This window comes from Ahaetulla prasina, chromosome 3 (assembly GCF_028640845.1).
Source record: "Ahaetulla prasina isolate Xishuangbanna chromosome 3, ASM2864084v1, whole genome shotgun sequence".
NCBI classification, from domain to species: domain Eukaryota; kingdom Metazoa; phylum Chordata; class Lepidosauria; order Squamata; family Colubridae; genus Ahaetulla; species Ahaetulla prasina.
Genome location: NC_080541.1, coordinates 229,090,456 through 229,108,359, shown reverse-complemented (window position 1 = coordinate 229,108,359; position 17,904 = coordinate 229,090,456). Strand labels below are relative to the sequence as shown.

The window sequence follows — 17,904 nt, the reverse complement described above, 5'->3', positions numbered from 1 at the left end:
CTCTGGGAATTGAAGTCCACAAGTCTTAAGAAGACCAAGTTTGGACACCCCTGATCTTGGCTTTTGTTTTGTATTTGGTATGAACTTGACACTCCCTTCGTTATTCCCTGCCCAAGGGGTGGAGGCGCGAGGAGCCTCGCCAAGCGGCCCGAGGAAGGCGAGGGTAGAACTGCTGGGATCGGGCACGGCCAGCAGCCTCTTTCCCGCTCGCCGCCGCCTCCTCCGCCCCCTCCCTTCGTTATTCCCTGCCCAAGGGGTGGAGGCGCGAGGAGCCTCGCCAAGTGGCCCGAGGAAGGCGAGGGTAGAACTGCTGGGATCGGGCACGGCCAGCAGCCTCTTTCCCGCTCGCCGCCGCCTCCTCCGCCCCCTCCCTTCGTTATTCCCTGCCCAAGGGGTGGAGGCGCGAGGAGCCTCGCCAGGCGGCCCGAGGAAGGCGAGGGTAGAACTGCTGGGGTCGGGCACGGCCAGCAGCCTCTTTCCCGCTCACCGCCTCCTCACCTGTTTCTCGATGGCTGTCACTGCCGCCACGCGTGTCCGACATGGGGAGGTGCGAGGAGCCTCGCCAGGCGGCCGAGGAAGGCGAGGGTAGAACTGCTGGGGTCAGGTACAGCCAGCAGCCTCTTTCCCGCTCGCCGCCTCCTCCGCCCCCTCCCTTCATTATTCCCCGCCCATGGGGAGGAGCCACGAGCCTCGCAGCGAACCACCGGGCAAGTACCAGGAGGCGGCCGAAAAGGGCCATATTCAATTATACTTTCAGAATTTGCTGCGGGCCAATAAAAACTGACCCGCAGGCTGCAGTTGGCCCGCGGGCTGTAGTTTGGACACCCCTGCCCTAAAATATAAATAGCCCCAGTTAAAATTTAGTAAAACTTCTAAGCCAGTCCCGCTTGAATAAATAGGTGCGTTTTCAGCTCACGGAGAAAAGTCCGAAGATCAGGCACTTGACGTAAACCAGGGGGAAGTTCGTTCCAAAGCGTAGGAGCTCCAACAGAGAAGGCCCTACCCCTGAGGGCCGCCAGCCGACATTGTCTGGCGGACGGCACCCTGAGAAGGCCCTCTCTGTGTGAGCGTATGGGTCGGTGGGAGGCATAGGGTAACAGCAGGCGGTCCCGTAAGTACCTGGGTCCTAAGCCATGGAGTGCTTTAAAGGTGGTAACCAAAATCTTAAAGCGCACCCGAAAGACCACAGGAAGCCAGTGCAAACTGCGCAGGAGTGGTGTTACATGGGAGCAACGAGTTGCTCCCACTATTACCTGCGCAGCTGCATTCTGAACTAGCTGAAGCCTCCGGGTGCACTTCAAGGGCAGCCCCATGTAGAGCATTGCAATAATCCAAACGGGAAGTGACAAGAGCGTGAGTGACCGTGCATAAGGCATCCCGGTCAAGGAAGGGGCGCAACTGGCGAACCAAGCGTACTTGGTGAAAAGCCCTCTTGGAGACAGCCACCAAATGATCGTCAAATGACAGCCGCCCATCCAAGAGGACACCCAAGTTGCGTACCCCCTCCATTGGGGCCAATAACTCGCCCCCAACAGTCAGCCGCGGCTGCAACTGACTGTACCGGGGTGCCGGCATCCACAGCCACTCCGTCTTGGAGGGATTGAGCTTGAGTCTGCTTCTCCCCATCCAGACCCGTACGGCTTCCAGACACCGGGATAGCACTTCGACAGCTTCGTTGGGATGGTCCGGGGTGGAGAAGTACAGCTGCGTATCGTCAGCGTACAGATGGTAACTCACCCCGAAACCACTAATGACCTCACCCAGCGGCTTCATGTAGATGTTGAACAGGCGAGAGAATCGACCCCTGAGGCACCCCACAAGTAAGGCGCCTCGCGGTCTGCCCCCCTGTCAATACCGTCTGCGACCGGTCGGAGAGATAGGAGGAGAACCACCGATAAACGGTGCCTCCCACTCCCAAGCTCTCCAACCGGTGCAGCAAGATACCATGGTCGATGGTATCGAAAGCCACTGAGAGATCTAATAGGACCAGGGCAGAGGAACAACCCCTATCCCTGGCCCTCCAGAGATCATCCACCAACGCGACCAAAGCTGTCTCCATACTATATCCGGGTCGGAAGCCGGACTGGAACGGGTCTAGATAGACAGCTTCATCCAGGTACCGGGGAAGCTGCCATGCAACCACACTCTCTACAACCTTCGCCACAAAGCGAAGGTTGGAGACTGGACGATAAATTTCCCAAAATAGCTGGGTCCAAGGAAGGCTTCTTGAGGAGGGGTCTCACCACCGCCTCTTTCAAGGCAGCGGGGAAAACCCCTTCCAACAATGAAGCATTTATAATTCCCTGGAGCCAGCCTCGTGTCACTTCCTGAGTAGCCAGCACCAGCCAGGAAGGACACGGGTCCAGTAAACATGTGGTTGCATGTAACCTCCCCAGCAACCTGTCCACGTCCTTGAGAGCCACAGACTCAAACTCATCCCAAACAACCTCAACAAGACGTGCCTCCGTCATCCCACTTAGATCATTGCAATTTTGGTCTAAACTATCCCGAAGCTGAACGATTTTATCGTATAGATAACCGTTAAACTCCTCAGCACGTCCCTGTAAGGGGTCATCCCGCCCCTCCTGGTGAAGGAGGGAGCGAGTCACCTGAAACAGGGCGGCCGGGCGGTTATCTGCCGATGCAATGAGGGTGGAAACGTAAGAACATTTCGCCTCCCTCATTGCCACTAGGTAGGTCTTAGTAAAAGATCTCACTAGTGTCCGATCAGCTTCGGAACGGCTAGACCTCCAGGTACTCTCTAGGCGTCTTCTCCGGCGTTTCATCTCCCTCAGCTCCTCAGAGAACCAAGGAGCCAATTGAGATCTACGCCGGGTTAGAGGCCGCAAAGGCACGACACGGTCCAAAGCCCCAGCCGCGGCCCGTTCCCAGGCCGCAACTAGTTCTTCAGTCGTGCCGTGGGCAAGATCCTCAGGGAACGGCCCAAGCTCCGTCCGGAACCTCTCGGGGTCCATCAGGCGCCTGGGACGGAACCAACGTATTGGCTCCATCTCCCTGCGGTGGTGAGCGGCGGTTTGAAAGTCCAGGCGAAGGAGAAAATGATCCGACCATGACACCGGTTCCGTCACTAAATCTCCTAATTCCAGATCATTAATCCACTGTCCAGAGATAAAAATCAGATCTAGTGTGCCTCCCCCCGTGTGTGTAGGGCCATCAGTTACTTGGATCAGGTCCATGGCCGTCATGGAAGCCTGGAACTCCTGAGCTACCGTCGATGAAAAGCCGACCGATGGCAAGTTGAAATCCCCCATGACCAAGAGTCTGGGAATCTCAACTGCCACCCCGGCAAGCACCTCCAGCAGCTCAGGTAGTGCTGTAGCCACGCAGCAAGGAGCCAGGTACGCAATCAACAGACTCATCTGATTCCTATGGCCCCACTTCACAAGGAGGGATTCACAACCAGCTATCTGAGGCACAGTGGACTCCCTCGGCTCTAGGCTTTCTTTAATCACAACCGCCACCCCCCCACCCCTACCTTGGGCCCTCGGCTGATGGAATGTACGGAAACCCGGAGGGCACAGTTCAACCAGGGGAACACCCCCCTCTGTGCCCAACCAGGTCTCCGTAATGCCCGTAAAGTCCGCGGACTCCCTCTGAATAAGATCACAAATCAAGGGAGCCTTATTAGCCACGGGCCGGGCATTGCACAACATCAGCCGAAGACCCAAGCTCTGAGGATCTTGGCCATCCGGGGAACGAGTAAGGACTGAGGGGTCGGAGCATGTGATCGCTTTTAGACATCGAGCACGTGCTCCCGGGGAACGATACGACCCCTTGCCTCCGCCATGTCTGCCTCTCCCACTTACCGTACAGATGGAATAACACTCTGAACATCCCCCTCCCCCCCTGCCTTCGGACCAGATGGAATAGTGCCGTGAGCACGCACTGGGACTGGACATACCCTCCCTGACGGGCTTCTTCCCCAACCCGTCACTCCTCTCCCCCCCTTTAAACCCCCCCGATGGGTTACCCCCATTTCCCGACCTTACCCTCCCACCCCTTAAAAATTCCCTATTTAAAAAACCCCACAAGTTCTTTTTTTTTCACATGCCACCTCTGTGGGTCCCAAAACCCATCATAGAGGCTGGCCCTCAGTAGTGTGGAGGGCCATTCCTGCGAGGCGGGGGCACCTCGCAGGTGCAAGAGTTCACAAGAGGAGTAGCGCATAGGAACTGAAGATAAAATCGGCTAAAAGTGGTCCATCTCCGAGTGGCAAGAATAATGACAAAATGATGTTAATTCAGAATGATGACAATCCTGAATAAGGACAGGCCTAGAATAATGACACGTGATGGTAGTCCCGAATAAGGGCAGGCGTAGAGTGGAAAACCAAGAACAGTCCAGATGGTGATCTGTCGGATGCCTAATACAAACATCCTGGAGTAAGAAGTGGGGGGTGCTCCGGTCATATGCAATGTCGGCCTCCGTCCCCCCAATCGAATCTACTGCCTCTTCCAAGGGCCCAAAGGACCAAACACGGCCAGAGAATCCCAAAAAGGCCAGGAGAGGCGTAGCTGATGTTAAACAGTCAGGGGGGGAACTACAAGAAGATAAATCCGGAATACCTCCATCGCCTTCCCACTGTCCTCCAACCACCACCTCCAAACAAGGTCAAAAGGTACAATCCAGGGGTCCCTCCAACTCCATCACCCCCAGTACATCCTCACCAGGTTTGGAATCCAGGTCTCTCCAAACCTCTCCTTCCAAGAGGCCAGCAGGTTGAACCTCTCCGAGAGGCTGGAGGATATGAAGGACACCATGATCGCAATCTGGCAGCAGGGGAAGGCCATGGACGACGTGGCGGGAGACAGATAGAGCGTCTCCGCTGTCGCTATCACCCAGATCAGAGCAACAAGACCCGGACCCGAACGGCACAGCACAGCCAGGACGCCAAGATGTAAAAGTCAGGAGGCAGACCAGCCAGAAGATACCAAATCCCGAACGCCAACTGCAGGAACCGGCTGAAAAATCGGCCGAAAAAATCGGCCGAGAAAAAACGCCAAGTCATCGCCCCACCACTGGGCCCGAAAGAACATGGCCGCCGGGATTCACCGTCTGCTTACCCGGCCCCGTTCTTAGCAGCCGTGGGCACAAAAATGTCCGAAAACCTCTCCCACGGCTGCCGAACAGATGATAATCCAGGGCCAGGGGATTATCCACTAACCACTGTCTTTATTTAGCAGCAGCCTCATTCATTTAACGACTGCTGCAAAAATCACAGTAAATTTGGTTTACCTCCATCACAACTTGCAGAGGGTGAGCTGCAGGCTCCATTGCTGTCGTATGTGAAGGACTACCTGTACTAGAGGGAAAGCTTCACCTACTTTTTCAGTGCCGGCACTTACAATGGATTCCCTGGTGCACAAAGAAGGCATGACACCCCACACGGGGTTGTGTGATTGTCTCTCTAGCTAAAGTCTCTTCGTCTATTAACAGGTGAGGCTGTGATCACGCTGCAGGTCTGAGCGCTCCCAGCCTTACGGATGGTTCTAATTTGCAGGCTTCTCCTCACCACAGCGGCTCAGAGGAAGCAATTAAGAAATAGATGCAAGCTCTTGTTATCTATTATCAAGACAGAAATTCAACACAGCCTCTTTTTAAAGGAATAAATCAAAACATTCGCAACCAACCTGCCTTCCCTTGAGGACCTGTACACTGGCAGGAGCCAGGCTGAGAAAGTATCTGCAGAGCCCTCACATCCTGGACGTAAACGGGTTCAAGTGTCCCCCCCCCGCCCCAGACAATGCCATAGGGCACGGGTCTGCAAACTTGGCTCTTTTAAGACTTGTGGATTTCAACTCCCAGAGTTCCTCAGCCAGCTTTGCTGAAAAGCTTTGCTGGCTGAGGGACTCTGGGAGTTGAAGTCTACAAGAGCCAAGTTTGCAGACCCCTGCATAGGGCATTGCATACCAAAGCAACCAGACACAAAGGTAGTTCCCCCCACCCCACCTCACCCCACCCCGTGTCATCATTCTGCTGAACACATAACTCCTCCAGCGCTCCTCTTTTCTCATCTTGCCTCCTCTCCTCTTGATCTCTTATGATTTATCACTTGTTGCTTGTAACTTATGATTAATTGAATCCCATATTAATATGATTATGACCTATTACTTCTCGTTTATATGTACACAGAGAGCATATGCACCAAAGACAAATTCCTTGTGTCCAATAAAGAATTCAATTCAATTCAATTCAATTCAATGCTATGCTATGCTATTCTATTCTATTCTATTCTATTCTATTCTTTTTTCTGCATTGCATTGCATTCTATTCTGTTCTGTTCCCTCTTCTCTTCTCTCCTCTTCTCTTCTCTATTTTCTTCTCTTTTCTATTCCATTCCATTCCATTCTATTTTATTTTTATCTTCTTTCTGTATTCTCTATTCCAGCGGTCACCAACTGGTGGTCCGTGAGAAAATTTTGGTGGTCCACAGAAAAATTATTTGCATTTTTTTATATTGCGCTAAATCAGAGGTCCTCAAACTATGGCCCTTTGGCCGGATACGTGCAATGAACATTTGTGTTACTGCAGAGAGTCTCCCCTTTTGAGGCCTTTTTGTGTGGGTCGGAGGGGGGCAGAAATTCCGACTTGGGGTTTGCTTCGGCCTCCTTGTGTGGGGCTTTGGGTGAAGGCTAGAGGGAAGTGCCACTGGTGGCCAAGAGCCGGAGGGCCTCGTTCCAGTGGGACAGCATCATGGCCTGGAACTGGCTGACCATCTCAGCCCACTGAGTACCTGGCCTTGGACTCCCGCAGGTCTTTTTTCTGCTTGGAAAGCCTATGCTCATAGTCCTCAATGAGGTGCTTCCGCTAAGCCTCCTTCTCAGTCAGATCCAATTTGAGCTGAGCTGTTTTGCCAACTTTCTCCTGGTGGCTGTTTAGCTCCAACAACTGCTTCCTGTTGGGGCCCTAAGGAGCCACGCCCACCCAGTCACATGACCACCTAGCTACGCCCACCCAGCTGGTCATTAGGCAGATCATATTAATGTTCTGCGGGATTTAAAATTATGAACTTAGTGGTACCTGAGGTCTGAAAAGTTGGTGACCTCTGCTCTATTTAGTATATCGTATATACAGACAGGAGGTTGAATGACTAGCCTTGTGGTGTGACTGGAACAATCTGGAACTGAACACACTTAAACTGTAGAAATGGTGGTAGACTTTAGGAGAAACCCTTCCGTACTTCCACCTCTCACAATACTTGACAACACAGTATCAACAGTAGAAACCTTCAAATTTCTAGGTTCTACCATATCTCAAAATGGACAGCTAACATCAAAAACATCATCAAAAAAGGACAACAAAGAATGTTCTTCCTGCGCCAACTCAGAAAGCTCAAACTGCCCAAGGAGCTGCTGATTCAGTTCTACAGAGGAATTATTGAGTCTGTCATTTGCACCTCTATAACTGTCTGGTTCGGTTCTGCAACCCAACAAGACAGACACGGACTTCAGAGGATAGTTAGAACGGCAGAGAAAACAATGGCTACCAAGCTGCCTTCCATTGAGGACCTGTATACTATGAGTCAAAAAGAGGGTTGTGAAAATATTTACAGTTCCCTCACATCTTAGACATAAAGTGTTTCAACTCCTACCCTCAAAACAACGCTACAGAGCATTGCACACCAGAATAACTAGACATAAGGACAGTTTTTCCCCGAAGGCCATCACTCTGCTAAACAAATAATTCCCTCAACACTGTCAAACTAGTTACTAAATCTGCACTACTATTAATCTTCTCATCGTTCCCATCACCCATCTCCTTCCACTTATGACTGTAACTTTGTTGCTTGTATCCTTATAATTTATACTGTAATTGACTGTTTCCTGATTGCTTATTTGTAGCGTATGACTATCATTAAGTGTTGTATCATTAAGTGTTAAATTTGTACCCTATGACTATCATTAAGTGTTGTATTTTACGATTCTTGATGAAGTTATCTTTTCTTTTATGTACACTGAGAGCATACGCCCCAAGACAAGTTCCTTGTGTGTCCAATCACATTTGGCCAATAAAAAAAAAATTCTATATTCTTCTCTACTCCTCTCCTCTCCTCAATTATATTCTATTCTAGTCTATCTCCTGTTGCGACATTAGTTTTTAGTTGCGACGTCGTGTCCAACCCATCGCGACCCCATGGACGTTTCTCCATGCCTTCCTGTCCTCTACCATCCTCTGGAGTCCATTTAAACTCATGCCTACTGCTTCAGTGACTCCATCCAGCCACGTCGTTCTCTGTCGTCCTCTTCCTCTTTTGCCCTCAATCGTTCCCAGCATTAGGCACTTCTCCAGTGAGTATTTCCTTCTCATTAGGTGGCCCAAGTATTTGAGTTTCCTCTTCAGGATCTGGCCTTCTAAAGAGCAGTCAGGGTTGATCTCCTCTAGGACTGACTGGTTGGATTGCCTTGCAATCCAAGGGACTTGCAGGAGTCTTCTCCAGCACCTATCCTATCCTACTCTCTTCCTAAATAAAAACAGATGTAATACTGCTTCTTAGCTGGAACGTCCAATGAAACAGGCATATCTGTAGTATAATAAATTTATGCATTACGAGAGGTCAAACGACTAGCCTTGTGGTGCAACCAAAACAATCTGGAACTGAACACACTCAAAACCGTAGAAATGGTGGTAGACTTTAGGAAAAACCCTTCCATACTTCCACCTCTCACAATACTTGACAACACAGTATCAACAGTAGAAACCTTCAAATTTCTGGGTTCTATCATATCGCAAGATCTCAAATGGACAGCTAACATCAAAAACATCATTAAAAAAGGACAACAAAGAATGTTCTTTCTGCGCCAACTCAGTAAGCTCAAACTGCCCAAGGAGCTGCTGATCCAATTCTACAGAGGAATTATTGAGTCTGTCATTTGCACCTCTATAACTGTCTGGTTCGGTTCTGCAACCCAACAAGAAAAACACAGACTTCAGAGGATCATTAGAACTGCAGAAAAAATAATTGCTACCAACTTGCCTTCCATTGAGGACCTGTATACTGCACGAATCAAGAAGAGGGCCGTGAAAATATTTGCAGATCCCTCGCATCCTGGACATAAACTGTTTCAACTCCTACCCTCAAAACGACGCTATAGAGCACTGCACACCAGAACAACTAGACACAAGAACAGCTTTTCCCCGAAGGCCATCACTCTGCTAAACAAATAATTCCCTCAACACTGTCAGACTATTTACTGAATCTGCACTACTATTAATCGTTTCATAGTTCCCATCGCCAATCTCTTTCCACTTATGACTGTATGACTATAACTTGTTGCTGGCAATCCTTATGATTTATATTGATATATTGATCATCAATTGTGTTGTAAATGTTGTACCTTGATGAACGTATCTTTTCTTTTATGTACACTGAGAGCATATGCACCAAGACAAATTCCTTGTGTGTCCAATCACACTTGGCCAATAAAAAATTCTATTCTATTCTATTCTATTCTAGTCCTTGACTTACAACCATCCATTTAATAGCTGTTCAAAGTTACAAAGGCATTGAAAAAAGTGACTGATGACCATTTTTCACCTTTAAGACCATCTCAACATCCCCATGATCAACTGGTTCATATTTATGATGCTTGCAGAGTCCCGGGGTCACATGACCCCTTTGGTGACTTTCTGACAAGTAAAATCAATGAGGAATTTGCCAATTTAAGAACTGCAATGATTCGCTTAACAAATACGGCGAGAAAAGTTGTGAAAATGGGCAAAACTCACTTAACAAATTTCTCACAACAACATAGATTTGGGGCTCAATTGTCATCGTAAGCCAAGGACCACCTGTATCTCAAAATATGGCTCTATGGGTCACAGGTTGTCTGGTACAGGTTGCTCCAACCTCAGGAGCTTTTAAGGCTTGTGGACTTCAATTCCCAGAATTCCTCAGCCAGCTAGGTTGGAGAACCCTGGTCTACTAACCACAGAAAAACCCCAGGGGCTCCCGAGCAACCACACCGTTGTCTCACAATTGTGGTAAAAAAATCCATGACAAATTGTTGTTGTTAGTTGCGAAGTCGTGTCCGACCCATCGTGACCCCATGGACAACATTCCTCCAGGCCTTCCTGTCCAGAACATCTTAAAAACAAAATCTAGGGGACATTCACACACAGAGAGAGACAGACACACACAGGGCATCTTAATGTCGGCCGGGTCCAAAACTGCTGAAGTTCTCCCTGTTGAGAGAAGACCACCTACTGCCTGAGTCCACTTACCGCCTGAGGGTTTGCGGACTCCCCGGAGCAGATGGGGGGCTTCCCTCGCCATGTCTGTCCTGTTGCAGAGAGCGCTGGGCAACACGGAGGAGCTGCTGCTGCTGCTGCTCTCGTCGCCGACCGGCTTCCCTGCAAACCCTGAAAAAGAGGAGGGGGCATCAGCTGCGGCTTCCGATCATCCTCACTGACACCCGGGGTTCATTGAGTGGAACATCCTGATAACACAGTCACAGCAGGGGAGGGACAAACAGCAGCAAGAGGTTGGTGGGCCCTGACTCTGCCCACCTTACCTGTTGCAGAAGGGAGGGCAGAGAATGAATTGGGGGGGGGCAACACGGGCAGCCCCCTCAACTTACAACCGTGGTTGAGCCTGGACTGATCGGCTGTTACGTTGTGTCGGTTAAGCAGCAGACGGTGTGAGTGTGTTAAAAGGCACTGGATGAAAAAGAGTGGCTAAAATGGATGGATGGATGGGGCAGAGATATGATATGATGGATGGATGGATAGAAAGATGGATGGATGGATGGATAGATAATTGCAGGCAGATATATGGTGGATGGATGGACGATATGATGGATGGATAGAGACGGACGGACGATGGCAGGCATATATATGGTGGATGGATGGACAATATGATGGATGGATGGATAGAAAGAGATAGATGATAGATAGACAGATAAATGGATGAGATAGATAAATGGATGTAGATGTAGATAGATAGATAGGACAGACAGAGGGATGGATGGATGGATAGATGCTAGATAGAGATAGATAAACAGACAGACAGATAGGACAGACAGAGGAATGGATGGATGGATGGATGGATAGATAAATGGATGAGATAGATAGCAGATATATGATGGATGGATGGAGATAGAATGATGATAGATCAATAGATCGATAGATCGAGACAGACAGACAGACATAGATAGATGGGCCACAATTTATACCTTCCAGATCAATGTTTTTAAGTTCAGGAATGTTAAAATAGGTGGGCTTAGCTATGCTGCCTGGGGAATTCTGGAATAACCCTTGCTTTTGGCTAAGATCAAGTCAGCCATAGCAGCAACTAGGAATGCCTGCGAGTGAGCAGAGGCTGGGGCTGGAGGGGCCACATGGGTGTGGTAGTCCACAAGGGGGAAGAGGAGCTTCCACTTACCAGAGGAGGGTTCCATATGGGCCCCATTTACTTTCAGCGGTGTCAGGACCACGCGTGGAAGCATCACGCCCGTCTTTTTCTTCTGTTTGCTCATCTGTATGGAAGGAAATCAAGAGAGCATTGGCAGGGGAATAGAGAGGAAGCCCGAAGGTCCAGGATCTGCCTTTCTCAGCAGAAAGGATCAGAGGCTCATTTTAGGATAGCTCAGCCTAGAGGTCATAACCTCAGAACTCACACAAGGCCAGCTCTGCTAAAGACCTTTATGGGTTTCCCCTCTTTGATCCTGCCAATGGAGTAGGCGGGTGGCTGCTGCTCTACACAGTCTCGATACAGGTAGTCCTCGACTTATGACCACAATTGAGCCCAGAATTTATGTTGCTAAGGGAGAAATTTGTTACGTTTTGCCCTGTTTTTACGACCTTTCGGAAGGCCAGGAGAGTGGGGGCCCACCTCACCTCAGGTAGGTGCCGGGGGGAGGAGAAGTTAGTGGGAGAGAAGGGGACCTAGTGGATGGAAGTGTCATCAAAATGTAGAGTTGGAACAGGGGAGGGAAAGAAAAGCAGGAGGTCCCAGGAAGCCAGTTTTTACCAGGAAAGTAAAGGTTTAGCCTGGTAAAAGAAAGACGAAAGGGGAAAATAAAATTGTTTAAGGGCATTAAGGGCTGTCACCCACAAGTAGTAAAAACTCATTTTTTGCCTCCTCAAAAAGCGGTAACTAAATTAAAAAGGGGTTGAGTTACAGGAAGCTAAGTTTTGGCTGAATATTTATAATAATATTTTTTAACGATAATTGGGGACTGTCAAAGGAACTGCTTGAGAGTAAGAGGTAAAAGTAGAAGTAATGGAGTCCCTTCGGATTTTACTCCCCTGGCCGTTGCTAACCTTAGGGGCTGCTGCTCATCCCTGTTTCATGGCCGCTGAGCTGGCGCTGTCCGAAGATATTTCCATGGTCATGTGGTCAGCATGGAGTCAGGGAGTGCTACCTTTCCACTGAAGTGATACCTATTTATCTACTCACATTTGCTTGCTTTCATACTGTTAGGCTGGCAGGCGCCGGAGCAAGTAACGGGAGCTCACCCCATTGCAAGTGGCGCTCGGGTCTCGAATCTGGGCTGCCGGCATTCCAGCTGACAAGCCCTGTGTCCTAACCACTGAGCCACTGCGCTGTCCAGATTAAGAGACGGGGAGAAAGAATTTCTGCACTTTGGGCAGGACCACCATCTGCGAACGTTCTTTGCACTTAATTTCCTGCACCAGTCATGGGGTTAGACCAGGGGTATCCAACTTGGCAACATTAACTCCCAGAATTCCCCAGCCCCATCTCAGACCCCTGGGTTAGTAAGTGGCCTCCAAAGACTCTCTTCCTTTTAACATACATTCGGTTGCTTCACTCCCATTGCTATTCACACAGAGTCACCGGAAATTAAATTAACACTGAAATACAGGATGTAATTCTCGTAAGAAGCACGCCAACTCCCCGCCAGGGTGTTTTTGCTCCAATTATTCTATCCAGGTCAACAAAAGATTCTTAGATGACTCATCCAGGCCTGTCTTTGGGAGATTTTAATAAAAGTCTGGACAAGCTTTGGCCAAACTTCTCTCTGGCAGTCAGAGGCAGCCTCCGAGCCCAGCTCTGCGCAGCTGCTGTGCCAAATTCCACGTCCAACCAGCAAATGAGACTTTCACCAGCTCAACCTCACTTCCGTCACAAATCTTTGAAAGGACTCTTCCCCACTGGCCAAGATTACAACTTTACAGCCTTGACAAATTCTGCAGCTTCCACTTCCTTTTTCTAATTCAGGAGGTTCTTTGAAGTCTTCCCACATTTAATTCTATTTAAAATGGTTCACACAGAGCCGGGGGAGGGGGGGGGGCTCTGCAGCCGTTTATAAACAGAGAGAAAACTGACCACCAAACCCTCAGCGGGGGTTAACTAGAAGCGATACTAGGGGGAGTAGTAGTAGTATGGGAGTTCAGGGGGAATAAAGGTAGCTTCCTCTTTGCAGCACAGAACAGAACAGAATAACAGAGTTGGAAGGGACCTTGGAGGTCCTCTAGTCCAACCTCCTGCTCAGCCAGGAAACCCTGCACCATCTCAGACGGATGATTATCCAATCTCTTCTTTAAAAATTCCAGTGTTGGAGAATTCACAACTTCTGGAAGCAAGCCGTTCCACTGATTAATTGTTCTAACCGTCTAGAAATTTCTCCTTAGCTCCAGGTTGATTAGTTGATTAGTTTCCATCTGTTGCTTCTTGTCCTGCCTTCTAGAGCTTTGGAGAATAGGTGGACCCCCCTCTTCTTTGTGGCAGCCCCTCAAATACTGGAAGACTTGTATCATGTCTCCCCTAGTCCTTCTTTTCATCAAACTGGACATACCGAGTTCCTGCAACCGTTCTTCATATCTTTTAGCCTACAGTCCCCTAATCTGCTTTGTTGCTTTTCTCTGCACACTTTCTACGTATGGTCTCACCAAGGCCTTATAAAGTGATATTAACCCTTCACGTGATCTTGATTCTAGCCCTCTGTTGATGCAGCCCAGAACTGTGTTGGCTTTTTTGGCACAGCTGTGCTCACCCACCGCCTGTGGAGCTCCTCTCCGCCCTTCCTACCTGAGACGCTGTTCTGGTGCTCTCTCGGAGGGCAAGCGAGCTCTTACTCTGGGACTCCGTGGAACAGGAGGCGTTGGAAGAGGTTTCGTCTAGAGAAACTAGAAAGGAAGGAATCCCAGCATCAGAATGCAGCCCTCTGGGAGGTTCTGGGGCTCCTAGGGTGACCCATAGCGTTGTTGCCACCGTTGGGTTGTTGTGGAGCTGAGGGACAGGGAGGGAGGGACGGAGGGAGGGAACTGAGATAGTTGGGGCTTTGTAGCCAAAATAAAATATTTTCTCTCGGGAACCAAGGACATTTTCACACCTGGTCAGAGGAAGGAGTGGTGGTGTCGCCAGGCAACCAGACAGAGCCGCAATTGGACCATGTGACCGATTGTTTTGAGAAAGTGAAAACCTTTTGCTTTTAATTAGGAGAGAACTGCGGGACCCTTCAAAGTCGGTTTTCACCAGATCTGGGCCAATAGGGTATTTCCAATAAAGCTATCCTTGGAGGAATCCACCTGCTTGCTATGGAACCCTGACTAGTGTTTTGTGAGCTCCGCTGATTGCCTGTTTGCTTCTGGGTCCAATGCAAGGTGTTGGTTATCACCTTTAAAGCCCTGCACGGCCTGGGACCAGGCTATCTGAGGAACCGTCTCACCTTGATGGTGGAGGAGGGCCTGTTCGTCAAGGGAGGCCGCCTGATGGGATACAGGAAAAGGGCCTTTTCTGCTGTGGCTCCTGCCTTTTGGAACATCCTGCCCACAAGGTGAGATTCCCCCTTCTGAAAGGGCCTGAGCAGCTGGCTCTGGCAACTGGCCTGGACCCCCAGTGGGGGTGCATCACCATAACGGTGGTTGATGGACTAAGACCCCACTCCCCACCCCCATGCACCTTGCTCCCTTCCTCCCCATCTTTGTCAATTTTAAAATAATTTAATGGTGGCGCTGCGGTTAGAATGCAGTACTGCAGGATGACTCTGCCCACAGCCTGGAGTTCGAGCCTGACAGGGATCAAGGTTGACTCAGCCTTGGGAGGTCGGTAAAACGAGGACCCAGATTGTTGGGGGCGAGAATCATATAAGGCTTCTGCATTGTAACCCGCCTAGAGAGCGCTGTAAAGCACTGTGGGGTGGGATAGAAGTCTTAAGTGCTATTCCCGGTTATTGTTTTAATTACGGTATTATTAATTATGGTGAGCCACCTAGAATTATCCCCAAGAGAGGTGGGTTCCATACGAGTTGAATGATAAAATAAAAGTAAAATAAATTAAATTAAATTAATGAAATAATAAAAAATAAAATAAAAATAGCTACGGAGGAAGCAGCCGGAGGAGGCGAGCTCTGAGTAGGAGCACACTTACCGTCATTATCTCCGCTTACAGTGCTGGCAGCTTCATTGGAACCGCTGCTCTCCGCATCGTCCAACTCTTCCCCTTCAGGTCCAGCGAGGGTCCGAGACCATTGGGCAGCCGCTTTCTGGAAGAACCAATCAGAGCTTGGAGAAGTTGTGTCTGGGGAGCCAGAGGGCAGGACCAGGTGGATACAGGTGACCTTAAGGGTCTTCCATTCCCCACTATCCAGCTACTGTAGCCGGTAGCAACTATATTCATTTTGAGCCAGCTGCAGTGGTTAGCCAATATAAATTAAAACGTAGTTGTGAAGACCTCGGTGCTCACTGAGCTTGGTTGTTTGCTTGCAGACTTTTCATTACCCAGCCAGGCAACAGCGCTCGGTGAGTGTGGGGTTTGCTTCCTGTTTATACATAGTATGGTGGCTTGTCCTGCCACTGTTGATGGGTGTGGTTTTTTCTCCTTGACTGGGGTATTGTTTTCTGGTTGACTGTTTGTCTGGTGTTAATTCCTGCTTATCTGGGCGTTGGCTCGTATTTTGTTTCCTTCTCAGCTTTTTGTTGTCTTTTTTGAATGATGTGTAAATATGGATTATCACTATGTATCTATTGATGGTTGATTTGTCAAGCTTTCACGAATACCCTAGCATTTGACTTAGTCTCGGACGCTGACAGTTTTTCCAAGTTGGAACTACGGTTGAATCTGTCCGTGTGTTGTGACATTCAGGAGTTTCATTCTTTCTTCTGTTAGCTTATGTTCATGGCTACGCTCTGCTGCTCTTCTGTCTGCCTGTCCCGCGTGGTGATAGTGCTAGCCCTTATTCTGCACGTTGCACATGCAGTCATACACTGTATATACAATGCTTATTCTGCAGGATCTAATCTGGGTCGGTGACCAGGACCAAAGGTTTAGTCTTCCGAGCTTTCAGGCTGAAGCCTGTCCTCAGGGAACCTCTCTCTACTGGAATGAGATTTCTATACCAGGGGTCTCCAACCTTGGCAACTTTAAGACTTGTGGACTTCAACTCCCAGAATTCTTCAGCCACAAAACTGGCTGAGGAATTCTGGGAATTGAAGTCCACAAGTCTTAAAGTTGCGAAGGCTGGAGACCCCTGCTTTATACTGTATTTGCAAGGAATGTGACAGCCACCATGTCAGACAGACGGCATGCAAGGGAGCTGTCATAAGTGCAGCATAACACACTATTCCTACTTAAGGTCGAATTTACTGATCTGCGGCCAAAATTGGCTAATGACAAGTTCTAGATCTGGGACCTTATCCCCCTGTCGGGGCTAAATTCATACAAAATTCTGCAGTCAGTTACACCTTCACCCAGTCTCTGGATTAAAGGAACAGAAAACTGGCCTTACCTTGAGAGTAAATAGGCTGATCCGCCCAGGAAGTTTATAAAAAAGCCCATCGCAGCTTCTTGAATTGGAGTGAAGCATTGCGTTCAGGCAGGCCAGCGGGGATGTGCCACTGCAGGGGGAAAACAGGCATAATTAGATCTGTCAGTCGAGACCTAGGTTGCTTTGGAACTAGTGAAACAACTATGGCAAATTCTGATAATCCAACATATTATATGCTGCTCAGAGTCATCTTCTAGCAAAGGAAGGAAGGAAGGAAGGAAGGAAGGAAGGAAGGAAGGAAGGAAAAGAGAAAGAAAGTTGGAGGGAAGAGAAACAGAGAGAGAGAGAGAGAGAGAAAGAAAGGAAGGAAGGAAGGAGAGAAGGGAAGGCAGGAAGGAGAAACACAGAGAAAGAAAGAAAGAAAGAAAGAAAGAAAGAAAGAAAGAAAGAAAGAAAGAAAGAAAGAAAGAAAGAAAGAGGAAGGCAGGAAGGAGAAACAGAAAGAAAGAAAGAAAGGAAGGAAGGAAGGAAGGAAGGAAGGAGAGAGGGGAAGGCAGGAAGGAGAAACACAGAGAAAGAAAGAAAGGAAGGAAGGAAAGAGAGAGGGGAAGGCAGGAAGGAGAAACACAGAGAAAGAAAGGAAGGAAGGAAGGAGGGAAGGAGGGAGGGAGGGAGGGAGGAATGAACCAGAATGGTGCAGCTCAGGTTCCAAATGGATGCAGGGAGTTTCCAGTTTTGTCTTGTTCTGGTTAATCTCCAGAATTAACGAGCTGGTTTTGTGTGTTTTGAATTTCTGTAAGTTTATTTCAAGGACAAATAAGTTTGGATCCAGCACCGTGGACCCCCAACCTCCAACTTCCCCCTGGGTAGCAATTCTCCCAGGCTGTTCCCAATCCTCTTGAGTCTCCCCTGGGCGGGGAAGCGACCGCTTTGGCTGGCTAGACAAAATTCAGGCCGCTCAGGTATTGTTTGAATAGTGCTGTCAAAAAACAGCCTCTGGGTTTGTTTGAGAATTGGGAAAGCAACATTAATCCAGGTATTAAGGATTGGCTCTCCGAAAAGAGCATCTTATCCATTTTGGAAAAAGCAAATGTTACAGGTAGTCCTTGGCTTACGGCTGAGCCCAACATCTCTGTTGCTAAGTTGTGCTGCGTTTTATGACCTTTCTTGCCATAGTTGTCACGTGAATCACTGCTGTTGTTTGGTTAGTAATGTG

The 17,904-nt window shown here is 49.0% G+C and overlaps 1 protein-coding gene across 1 annotated transcript in view; it reads right to left on the bottom strand.

Annotated features, from left to right (window-relative positions):
- The window catches only part of ASXL1 (ASXL transcriptional regulator 1), a 49,513-nt gene that overhangs the window by 12,267 nt on the left and 19,342 nt on the right, over window positions 1-17,904 (bottom strand). The window contains exons 3-7 of the mRNA XM_058178870.1: window positions 16,710-16,818; window positions 15,353-15,467; window positions 14,012-14,109; window positions 11,402-11,495; window positions 10,243-10,380 (exon numbers count right to left, since the gene is read on the bottom strand). Of these exons, the coding sequence (XP_058034853.1) occupies window positions 10,243-10,380; window positions 11,402-11,495; window positions 14,012-14,109; window positions 15,353-15,467; window positions 16,710-16,818 (554 nt within the window). The remainder of the gene's footprint in view (window positions 1-10,242; window positions 10,381-11,401; window positions 11,496-14,011; window positions 14,110-15,352; window positions 15,468-16,709; window positions 16,819-17,904) is intronic.